The sequence below is a fragment of the Eleutherodactylus coqui genome, chromosome 1 (assembly GCF_035609145.1).
Source record: "Eleutherodactylus coqui strain aEleCoq1 chromosome 1, aEleCoq1.hap1, whole genome shotgun sequence".
In the NCBI taxonomy this organism is placed as follows: Eukaryota; Metazoa; Chordata; class Amphibia; order Anura; family Eleutherodactylidae; genus Eleutherodactylus; species Eleutherodactylus coqui.
The window spans coordinates 121,299,289-121,311,910 of record NC_089837.1 but is presented as its reverse complement, the minus strand read 5'-3'; the positions used below and the strand labels follow the sequence as shown (position 1 = coordinate 121,311,910).

Here is a 12,622-nt window from a genome sequence, read left to right as displayed (position 1 = left end):
AATGGGAGAAAAAAACCCACAACTGCGCCTTTTGGGGAGATTGTTTTCACATATTCATAGCGCAGTCAAAATAGCCTGCCCAGCTTATTATGTGGGTTGGTACGATTATGGCTATACCAGTTTTATGTACTTCTTATGCCTCCTGTCCACAGGTGTAGTGATTTCCTGCGGCAGACCTCCGCTGAGGGAGCCGCTGCTGGGGAGCAGGGGGTAGCTGACAGCTCTCCGCGCTGAGCCCATCTGACAGATAGGCTCACCGCGGAGAATCACGGCAAATTGCAGCATGCTGGGATTTAAATCCCGTGAGCGGAGAATCGCTATGATTCTCTGCTCGTGGATAGCGGGGCTGCGCTTTCCATAGTAAGTCTATGGAAACTGTTCACCGAGTTTCCGCAGCCGGATTATCGCATCGGGAAACGTAGTGAAAAATTGCTCATAGACAGGCAGCCTTAGGCTGGGTTCACACAGGGCGGATTTGCAGCGGAATTTCGCTGTGGGAAGTCCGCCTGCGGCCGCTAATTCTGGTGTTAGCCAGCCATGTGGACAAGATTTGTCACAGTCCGTCGCGGCAAAGCCAGCATTAGCCAACGCTGTGGCGCGGATTCCCGGGACGCAGCATGTCAATTTTTTTTTTTCGTTGCAGCCTCACTCCTTTCTATGGGAAGAGCCAGCCGCAAAAGAAAATGATGCAACGAAGCCACTCCTAAACCCATGGCTAAAACCCAGCGGGCTTTAAAGCTGCACTTATCCCACGGAAATCTTGCGGTTTTTTTGCTGCGGCAAAACCGCCAGATTTCCACGGTGAAACCGTGCTGTGGGAACCCAGCATTAAGCTTAAAATACCATCCGCAGCTATTTAATTAACTGCGGATGGTCAATGCATTCCTATGGGATGTGGATTTGCGTTTTTTTCTCGCGCGTGGATTTGCTAAATATAATGACATCTTAAACTTTTAATATTTTTTTTGCAATACTTTGCAAAATAAAATTTTTGATTAAAAACTTATTTTTACTTTTTTTTTTTTATCCTAGTAGGGGACTTCAACTTACAATCATTTGATGGCACAACACAAAACAACACAAAGTAATACTGTACTGTTGAGGTAAACCATAGGCTTGATAGGTTGAAATCTATGGTTGACCCAGAGCCTTCATATACCCAAACTGCCATGGCAACCTATGAGAAACCTGCAATACTCCACCAATTCGGCAGTGGAATCCGTGCGTACAAGTGGACATTGGGCCTTTGTACAGCATTTATACAGTAACTTTATATGAAGAGCCATCATTAGCGTACATTGTGATGTGGTCAGATACATAGGCATTAGAGATGAGCGAACGTACTCGTCCGAGCTTGATGCTCGGGCGAATATTAGCGTGTTCGGGATGCTCGGTACTCGTAACGAACACCATGCGGTGTTCTGGTTATTTTCACTTCCTTCCCTGAGACGTTAGCGCGCTTTTCTGGCCAATTGAAAGACAGGGAAGGCATTACAGCTTCCCCCTGTGACGTTCAAGCCCTATACCACCCCCCTGCTGTGAGTGGCTGGGAAGATCAGATGTCACCCGAGTATAAAAATCGGCCCTTCCCGCAGCTCGCCTCAGATGCCTTGTGACTTAGCTGAGGGAAAGTACTATTGTGCCGGAGCTGCTGTAGGGAGAGCGTTAGGAGTTAGTGTAGGCTTCAAGAACCCCAACGGTCCTTCTTAGGGCCACATCGAATAGTGTGCAGTACTGTGTTAGCACAGTATTTTATTTTATTTTTTCAAAATTGGATCTGCAGAGCATTGCGCCCTGCAATAGGGACAGAAGTGGTGGTTAGGCAGGGAGAGTGTAGGAGTTAGTGTAGGCTTCAAGAACCCCAACGGTCCTTTCTAGGGCCACATCTATCTGTGTGCAGTACTGTCCAGGCTGCTGTTAGCAGTGTTGCATATTTTTATTTTTTTTTCTCAAAACCGGCTGTGCAGAGCATTGCACCCGGCATTAATACTACAGGGATAGAATTGTGTAGGCAGGGCCAGAAGACATACATTATTCATTGAATAGACGCAGTGTGGGTTTTCCTTGGAAAAACAAGGGAAAACATTCTATTTGGCCTGCCTCTGACAGTCCTCAGGGCTCTGGGTACGTGTGTGCTGCGTCCAGACTGCAGAACGTTCCAAAAAAATCACACGCAGCCAGCAACGTTTTACTGCAGGCTTGCGCCAATTTTTTTCCTGCATGGGAAATCCCTGATCTGCTGTAGCGAATAACTTTGCATCACTGCAGTTCTCTGACACTTTTGCAGGGCCACAACACAGTTATTAAACTTAGTAGTATTCATTGAATACACGCAGTGTGGGTTTTCCTTGGAAAAACAAGGGAAAAAATTCTGTTTGGCCTGCCTCTGACAGTCCTCAGGGCTCTGGGTACGTGTGTGCTGCGTGCAGACTGCAGAACGTTCCAAAAAATCACATGCAGCCAGCAACGTTTTACTGCAGGCTTGTGCCAATTTTTTTCCTGCATGGGAAATCCCTGATCTGCTGTAGCGAATAACTTTGCATCACTGCACTTCTGACACTTTTGCAGGGCCACAACACAGTTATTAAACTTAGTAGTATTCATTGAATACACGCAGTGTGGGTTTTCCTTGGAAAAACAAGGGAAAAAATTCTATTTGGCCTGCCTCTGACAGTCCTCAGGGCTCTGGGTACGTGTGTGCTGCGTGCAGACTGCAGAACGTTCCAAAAAATCACACGCAGCCAGCAACGTTTTACTGCAGGCTTGCGCCAATTTTTTTCCTGCATGGGAAATCCCTGATCTGCTGTAGCGAATAACTTTGCATCACTGCACTTCTGACACTTTTGCAGGGCCACAACACAGTTATTAAACTTAGTAGTATTCATTGAATACACGCAGTGTGGGTTTTCCTTGGAAAAACAAGGGAAAAAATTCTATTTGGCCTGCCTCTGACAGTCCTCAGGGCTCTGGGTACGTGTGTGCTGCGTGCAGACTGCAGAACGTTCCAAAAAATCACACGCAGCCAGCAACGTTTTATTGCAGGCTTGCGCCAATTTTTTTCCTGCATGGGAAATCCCTGATCTGCTGTAGCGAATAACTTTGCATAACTGCAGTTCTCTGACACTTTTGCAGGGCCACAACACAGTTATTAAACTTAGTAGTATTCATTGAATACACGCAGTGTGGCTTTCCTTTGAAAAACAAGGGAAAAAATTCTATTTCGGCTGCAGGCTTGCGCCAATTTCTTACCTGGCTTGGAAATCACTGGTAATACCGCATGCTAAGGGGTAGGGGTAGGGGTAGGCCTAGAGGACGTGGACGCGGCCGAGGACGCGTAAGCCCAAGTGAGGGTGTGGGCACAGGCCGAGCTCCTGATCCAGGTGTGTCGCAGCTGACTGCTGCGCGATTAGGAGAGAGGCACGTTTCTGGCGTCCCCACATTCATCGCCCAATTAATGGGTCCACGCGGGAGACCTTTATTAGAAAATGAGCAGTGTGAGCAGGTCCTGTCGTGGATGGCAGAAAGTGCTTCGAGCAACCTATCATCCACCCAGAGTTCTGCGCCGTCCAGTGCTGCAAATCCGAATCCTCTGTCTGCTGCTCCTCCTTCCTCCCAGCCTCCTCACTCCACTACAATGACACATGCTCAGGAGCGGGAAGACTCCCAGGAACTGTTCTCGGGCCCCTCCTCAGATTGGGCAGCAGTGGTTCCTCTCCCACCAGAGGAGTTTATTGTCACTGATGCCCAACCATTGCAAAGTTCCCGGGGTCCGGGGGATGAGGCTGGGGACTTCTGGCAACTGTCTCAAGACCTTTCAGTGGGTGAGGAGGACGATGACGATGAGACACAGTTGTCTTGCAGTGAGGTAGTAGTAAGGGCAGTAAGTGCGAGGGAGGAGCGCACAGAGGATTCGGAGGAAGAGCAGCAGGACGATGAGGTGACTGACCCCACCTGGTGTGCAACGCCTACTCAGGACAGGTCTTCAGAGGGGGAGGCAAGGGCAGCAGCAGGGCAGGTTGCAAGAGGCAGTGCGGTGGCCAGGGGTGGAGGCAGGGCCAGACCGAATAATCCACCAACTGTTTCCCAAAGCGCACCCTCGCGCCATGCCACCCTGCAGAGGCCGAGGTGCTCTAAGGTCTGGCAGTTTTTCACAGAGACGCCTGAGGACCGACGAACAGTGGTGTGCAACCTTTGTCGCGCCAAGATCAGCCGGGGAGCCACCACCAACAGCCTCACCACCACCAGCATGCGCAGACATATGATGGCCAAGCACCCCACAAGGTGGGACGAAGGCCGTTCACCGCCTCCGGTTTGCACCGCTGCCTCTCCCCCTGTGCCCCAACCTGCCACTGAGATCCAACCCCCCTCTCAGGACACAGGCACTACCGTCTCCTGGCCTGCACCCACACCCTCACCTCCGCTGTCCTCGGCCCCATCCACCAATGTCTCGCACCGCACAGTCCAGCCGTCGCTAGCGCAAGTGTTGGAGCGCAAGCGCAAGTACGCCGCCACGCACCCGCACGCTCAATCGTTAACCGTCCACATAGCCAAATTTATCAGCCTTGAGATGCTGCCGTATAGGGTTGTGGAAACGGAGGCTTTCAAAGCTATGATGGCGGCGGCAGCCCCGCGCTACTCAGTTCCCAGTCGCCACTACTTTTCCCGATGTGCCGTCCCAGCCCTGCACGACCACGTCTCCCGCAACATTGTACGCGCCCTCACCAATGCGGTTAGTGGCAAGGTCCACTTAACTACGGACACGTGGACAAGCACAGGCGGGCAGGGCCACTACATCTCCCTGACGGCACATTGGGTGAATTTAGTGGAGGCTGGGACAGAGTCAGAGCCTGGGACCGCTCACGTCCTACCCACCCCCAGAATTGCGGGCCCCAGCTCGGTGGTGGTATGTTCGGCGGTGTATGCTTCCTCCACTAAAGCACCCTCCTCCTCCTCCTCCTCAACCTCTGTCTCGCAATCTAGATGTGTCAGCAGCAGCAGGACGTCGCCAGCAGTCGGTGTCGCGCGGTGTGGCAGCACAGCGGTGGGCAAGCGTCAGCAGGCCGTGCTGAAACTACTCAGCTTAGGAGATAGGAGGCACACGGCCCACGAACTGCTGCAGGGTCTGACACAGCAGACCGACCGTTGGCTTGCGCCGCTGAGCCTCCAACCGGGCATGGTCGTGTGTGACAACGGCCGTAACCTGGTGGCGGCTCTGCAGCTCGGCAGCCTCACGCACGTGCCATGCCTGGCCCACGTCTTTAATTTGGTGGTTCAGCGCTTTCTGAAAAGCTACCCACGCTTGTCAGACCTGCTCGTAAAGGTGTGCCGGCTCTGCGCACATTTCCGCAAGTCCCACACGGACACTGCCACCCTGCGCACCCTGCAACATCGCTTTAATCTGCCAGTGCACCGACTGCTGTGCGACGTGCCCACACGGTGGAACTCTACGCTCCACATGTTGGCCAGGCTCTATGAGCAGCGTAGAGCTATAGTGGAATACCAACTCCAACATGGGCGGCACAGTGGGAGTCAGCCTCCTCAATTCTTTTCAGAAGAGTGGGCCTGGTTGGCAGACATCTGCAAGGTCCTTGGAAACTTTGAGCAGTCGACCCAGGTGGTGAGCGGCGATGCTGCAATCATTAGCGTCACCATTCCTCTGCTCTGCATCTTGAGAAGTTCCCTGCAAAGCATAAAGGCAGACGCTTTGCGCTCGGAAACAGAGGCGGGGGAAGACAGTATGTCGCTGGATAGTCAGAGCACCCTCCTGTCTATATCTCAGCGCGTTCAGGAGGAGGAGGAGGAGCATGAGGAGGAGGAGGAGGAGGGGGAAGAGACAGCTTGGCCCACTGCTGACGGTACCCATGCTGCTTGCCTGTCATCCTTTCAGCGTGTATGGCCTGAGGAGGAGGAGGCGGAGGAGGATCCTGAAAGTGATCTTCCTAGTGAAGACAGCCATGTGTTGCGTACAGGTACCCTGGCACACATGGCTGACTTCATGTTAGGATGCCTTTCTCGTGACCCTCGCGTTACACGCATTCTGGCCACTACGGATTACTGGGTGTACACACTGCTCGACCCACGCTATAAGGAGAACCTTCCCACTCTCATTCCCGAAGAGGAAAGGGGTTCGAGAGTGTTGCTATACCACAGGACCCTGGCGGACAAGCTGATGGTAAAATTCCCATCCGACAGCGCTAGTGGCAGAAGGCGCAGTTCCGAGGGCCAGGTAGCAGGGGAGGTGCGGAGATCGAGCAGCATGTACAGCCCAGGCAGTGCAACAGTCTTTAAGGGCCTGGACAGCTATATGGCTCCCCAGCAAGACTGTGTCACCGCTCCCCAGTCAAGGCTGAGTCGGCGGGAGCACTGTAAAAGGATGGTGAGGGAGTACGTAGCCGATCGCACGACCGTCCTCCGTGACGCCTCTGCCACCTACAACTACTGGGTGTCGAAGCTGGACACGTGGCCTGAACTAGCGCTGTATGCCCTGGAGGTGCTTGCTTGTCCTGCGGCTAGCGTCTTGTCGGAGAGGGTGTTTAGTGCGGCTGGGGGAATCATCACAGATAAGCGTACCCGCCTGTCAACCGACAGTGCCGACAGGCTAACACTCATCAAGATGAACAAAGCCTGGATTTCCCCAGACTTCTCTTCTCCACCAGCGGACAGCAGCGATACCTAAGCAATACGTAGGCTGCACCCGCGGATGGAAGCTACGTTCTCTCTCACCATCCAAAACGGGGACATTTCTGCTTCATCAATCTGTGTCTAATATTCCTCCTCCTCCTCCTGCTCCTCCTCCTGAAACCTCATGTAATCACGCTGAACGGGCAATTTTTCTTAGGGCCACAAGGCTCACTCAAATAATTTTTCAAAAAATTTTTTATACGTTTCAATGCTCTTAAAAGCGTTGAAACTTTAACTTGAACCAATTTTTCGTTAAACTGGGCTGCCTCCAGGCCTAGTTACCACTTAAGCCACATTAACCAAAGCGATTAATGGGTTTCACCTGCCATCTTGGTTGGGCATGGCCAATTTTTAGTGAGGTACATTAGTACTGTTGGTACACCAATTTTTTTGGGCCCTCACCTACAGTGTAATCATAGCAATTTCTATGTTCTTCGCCTGCACTCATGGTACAGAAAGGTGTGTGGGGTTGGCCTACACTTTAGCTACATAAATGTAACTTGGGCCTTGGCTATACTGCAGCTACTGGAATGGAACTAAGACTGCGCTCCCACTATACTGCTGCTTCGGAATTGTTCCTGGGGCCTGTGTAGGCTGCTACTATTACTTAAATGGAACTTAGACTATGCTCCTCCTATACTGCTGCTTCGGAATTGTTACTGGTGCCTGTCTTGAGTGCTACTATTACTGAAATGGAACGAAGACTGCGCTCCCACTATACTGCTGCTTCGGAATTGTTACTGGTGCCTGTCTTGAGTGCTACTATTACTGAAATGGAACGAAGACTGCGCTCCCACTATACTGCTGCTTCGGAATTGTTACTGGTGCCTGTCTTGAGTGCTACTATTACTGAAATGGAACGAAGACTGCGCTCCCACTATACTGCTGCTTCGGAATTGTTACTGGGGCCTGTCTTGAGTGCTACTATTACTGAAATGGAACTAATACTGTGCTCCCCCTATAATGCTGCTAGTGATATGTTAGTGGGGCCTGTCCTAATGCTACGGCTGAAATATTACGAATTATGGGCTCTGCCTATACCGCTGCTAATGGTATGTCTCTGGGGTGTGGAAACAGAGGCTTCCCAAAGACATGATGGCGGCGAGGCCATTTCCCACCAACGCGGTTACTGTTAAGGTGCATATAACCACGGACACGTGGAGAGGACACGTAGTGCCTCAAAAACATCCCCCGCCACGGCCCACTTAATCCTGTCCACATTCCGAAAACCAACAAAATACAACCGCGCTACTAGGTCCGCAGTCACCACCACATTACCACCAACGCGGTTACTGTTAAGGTACATATTACCAGTCTGACTGGGGCATGCAGACACCTTGACAGAATGAATAGTGTGTGGCACATAGGTTCCCCATTGCTATGCCCACGTGTGCAGCTCCTGATGGAGGTGGCACAGGATTGGATTTGTCATTGCTTCTGTACAGCATTGTGGGCTATCGCCCCACCACTTTTAAAGAGGGTCGCTGCCTAGCCGTGCCAACCCTCTGCAGTGTGTGCCTGCAGTTCCTCCTCATGGCAGACGCACTTATAAATAGACATGAGGGTGGTGTGGCATGAGGGCAGCTAAAGGCTGTGCAGGGACAATTTGGTGTGCACTGTGGACACTGGGTTGTGCAGGGGGGGGGGGGTGGGCAGCATGTAACCCAGGAGAAGTGGCAGCGGAGTGTCATGCAGGCAGTTATTGTGCTTTGTTGGAGGTAGTGTGGTGCTTAGCTAAGGTATGCATTGCTAATGAGGGCTTTTCAGAAGTAAAAGTTGTTGGGAGGGGGGGGGCACTCTTGCCGGTATTGTGGCTTAATAGTGGGACCTGGGAACTTGAGATGCAGCCCAACATGTAGCCCCTCGCCTGCCCTATCCGTTGCTGTGTCGTTCCCATCACTTTCTTGAATTGCCCAGATTTTCACACATGAAAACCTTAGCGAGCATCGGCGAAATACAAAAATGCTCGGGTCGCCCATTGACTTCAATGGGGTTCTTTATTCGAAACGAACACCCGAGCATCGCGGACATTTCGTCCCGAGTACCGAGCACCCGAGCATTTTGGTGCTCGCTCATCTCTAATAGGCATCCTTCTGCGTCTGATGCTTGCCAAGTTACAAGCTCGTGCCTCTAATCCTGGAACACATTGACTATTTGACATGTATTTTCCCAACTAATTTAAATTATGAAGTCATAAAATCCATACCTGGGTTATTAAGACTCTCCCTTATGGCTTGTTGCAGCTGTTCTTCTTCATTAAGCCCTCCAGTGTTCATATCATCGGTCCCTGGTGCACCATTTCCTTGGGACTGGTACTCGTCATGTCTGGCATACCCTATTTGAACAATGTTAATCGTTTAGCTTTAATACTTTTTGCATTACTTTAGAGCATGCTGTAGTGTTCATCAATTGAATAGCAAACACAGAACACTTATGCTAAACGTCCAGTTATAGATATAGAATAAAAGAACCAGTCACATATAAGATAAAGGTCATTTATTACAGGTATTTTAGTATCGGAATTCAGGGCCAAATCAAATCGGAGCTTCTCAATGTAAACCGAGCATTACAAGGTATGGATTTTGGCAGAAGCTGACCCAACAAGGCATTAAATACGTGCCTAGAATAGTGATTTGGCCACTGAGCCTATTATCTGCTGGTAGATATTAGCATGCAAGGTTACTTTATGTAACTTAAAACTTCATACCAGAGTAGTTGTAGTTTTCTCGTCTTGCTGGACGGTCGCCGAAATAGGGTACTTAACAAAAAAAAGAAAAACTGTTGTTGAGGGAAGGTTTTGCTCATCTTAAAAGGTTTAGAGTTCGAAAAAAATGGCTACTTTCTACCAAAAACAGGGCCGCATGCACCCCAAGAGGTTCACTATTGCAATACCAGACAAAAACTTGTGCACAGGTGTGGCACTGTTTCTGGAAGGACGCAGATATGTTTCTATACTCCTAGACAGCCCCTTTAAGGTAGACCGCTTTCAGCAAATTGACTTCCTTTTAAAGAGGTTTTCCAGGCTATTGATAGGTCATCAATAGTTGATGGCTGGAAATCACTGTTTGGGACCCCAGCTGATCATCTATTTAGGCACCCGCTGTCACTGCAAAACACAAGGTACGGAGTGAAAGCAGATAGCTCCAACCCTTATGTAGTGGCTGACACTGGTAACTGCAGGCACAGCTCCTATTAAAATCAATGAGAGCTGTGCCTGCAATTACCAGCGCCGCCTTCCACTCTGTACCCTGTAATTAGAGATGAGCGAGTATACTCGCTAAGGCACATTACTCAAGCAAGTAGTGCCTTAGCCGAGTATCTCCCCGCTCGTCTCTAAAGATTCGGGGGCCGGCAGCGGGCGGGGAGCGGCGGGGAGGAACGGAGGGGAGATCTCTCTCTCCCCCCTGCTCCCCGCCGCAACTCACCTGTCACCCGCGGCAGCCCCCGAATCTTTAGAGACGAGCGGGGAGATACTCGGCTAAGGCACTACTCGCTCGAGTAATGTGCCTTAGCGAGTATACTCGCTCATCTCTACCTATAAAGCCCCAAAAACCCCTTCAACTAATACTACGTTCCTTTCATCTATACTACTCCAAAAATGTGCTCATTTAATATTACTGACCTATCTGCACTGCATACAGTAATCTGGTAGATATTTTACAATCTAATTTATGCTGCCATTTTACAAAAAAAACAATTACAGATTCCCAGCATTTTTTTTTTACACAAGTAACAATACTTCTGGCTTCTACAGATCCCGCACCTCTCAAACACACACGGCCCTGGATGCCATCTTATAGCGGACTCCATCTAACCTTTTACGATGTCTAGGTTTAGAGTCTCATGTCCTCTTGTTGCATTTCTAGCCCTTTTGCCTAATGTAACCATTGCTATACACGGCAATATATACATTATATCCATTAAACACAACAATACACAGATATCTAACCACTATATGTGGCATTGAAATCTCTCCAATTCTTCCTATCCAATGATTAAAGAGAATCTGTTAGCTACTTTATGCCCCCCACTGCAAGAGGCAAAGAACTGACTGAAATGCAAATAAGGGGGAATGTTAAGCAGACTCCATGTACCTACAAAGAGAAGCCCGGCGAGAGAGAGGGGAGTCCAATTTACTCATTAGGCGCCGCTCCCCAGTTAACTCGCTGTGACTGACATTTTTCTAGCTATTAAACAGCATACTACCGTGTCTCCCCGTAAATAAGACAGTGTCTTATATTAATTTTTGTTCAAAAAGGTTTAACTTTTTACATGTATAGCTGCCTGGACGCTATTTAAATTGACTTTTTTTAATTAACTGTTAGCAGGGCTTAATTTTGGAGTAGGTCTTATATTTCAAGCATCCTCAAAAAGCCTGAAAAATCATTTTGCATCCTCAAAAAATCCTCTGGAAAATCATGCTATGTCTTATTTTCAGGGTATGTCTTATTTTCAGGGAAACAGGGTAGCTAAAGTCTCAATCACGGCAAGTAGGCGGGCCAAGCAGCGCCTCTAGAATAATCTGGACTCATCTCTTGCCAGCTGCAGTGGTTTCTCTTTGTAAATGCATATACTATGTCCTATAAGTGACAGACAGGGCAGCATAAAGTATCTGACACATTCCCTTTAAAGCTACGCATAGACATGAGATAGCTGTTGGCTGAATAAGCTATTGGAGGGGTGTCGGAAGGCCACCATCCACATTAAATGGTTGGCCAGTACCGCCAAAGTCAGTGGTTTCAACCAATCAATATCGGATATGGGTCAACTGGACCAGATTTAAAAATCGTCCCCATCTCCAATTTTGCGAAAAATTTACATGGATGTACATATGTGTTTGAAACGAGGTTCTGTAAAGTTTTAGCTCCAGATATCCTATACCTGGAGAACCACAGCCCTTTGTATAGAGGTCCCACCAACCATACAGTGTCAACAGCAAAGATTTAGCAAAGTTTGACATGTGGCCATTCCAGAACCATGGTAGCTGTGATGCTGAAACTCAACATACTACCTCAACTTGTGCCAGTGAACACGAGAAATTTACTATCCACACTCACACAACAATGTGTGACTCCCAATTAAACCTCAAAGTGGTTTCAAAATGACGATGTGTAATGTGCAAGCCAAAGTTTGACACTGTACAACTCAAAAACAAAAAAGTTGATAGGTTGTGCTTTTACCAGTCCACTAACCACCTGCATGACAATAGATTGCTGCAAAATCAGAACAAAGCCTCACATACGTGTGCAGATATTAACACACAAACATGGTGCAAAATGCTTAAAAGCCAAATCTAACCTCGGTTCAAAGTCAAATATTTCAAAGTGGGACCGCTCCAACTGTATTTTTTGTTATACCACTTGAAAGAGCATAATTTTATCTACAAGAATCGTCTTTTTCAATTTTGGTGCTTTTTGGTGTAAGGAAGAAAAATCCCTTTGGTTCTGCAATGGCCAGATGTCAAACTTTGCAAAATCTTTGCTGTTGACGCCGTGTGGTTGGTGGGACCTCCACGCAAAGGGCTGTGGTTCTCCAGGTATAGGATATTTGGAGCCAAAACTTTACAAAAACTCGTTTCAAATGTATATGTACATCCATGTAAATCTTCAGCAAAATTGTAGCTGGTCAAGTGGGGACCCCTGGTCCAGTTGACATGGAATGACTCATATGTAGAAATATATTTAAAACCGCACTATCATACATTAACGTTACTTTGGACCCTAGCAGCGCTTATTTTAAGTTGTTGACCCATATGTATGGCCACTCTAAGGGGTATTTTTGACAACCCAATTTTGCCCATTATCTCTCATAGTGGTATATTACTAAAGATAACGAAGATCTACCCCCGGCAGTTGTAGTTATGCATTTTTCTCCTCATCTCAAAGGGTTACTTTTCTCTATTAATCTCCATTTGACTCACAAGATGCCATTCAAGTATATT

The 12,622-nt window shown here is 48.6% G+C and overlaps 1 protein-coding gene across 2 annotated transcripts in view; it reads right to left on the bottom strand.

The window, feature by feature from the left end:
* Positions 1 to 12,622, bottom strand: part of RHBDD1 (rhomboid domain containing 1) — a 95,653-nt gene that overhangs the window by 23,896 nt on the left and 59,135 nt on the right. For both annotated transcript variants that reach the window (XM_066599617.1, XM_066599624.1), the window contains exons 5-6: positions 9,389 to 9,439; positions 8,888 to 9,016 (exon numbers count right to left, since the gene is read on the bottom strand). In XM_066599617.1, coding sequence (XP_066455714.1) covers positions 8,888 to 9,016; positions 9,389 to 9,439 — 180 coding nt within the window. The remainder of the gene's footprint in view (positions 1 to 8,887; positions 9,017 to 9,388; positions 9,440 to 12,622) is intronic.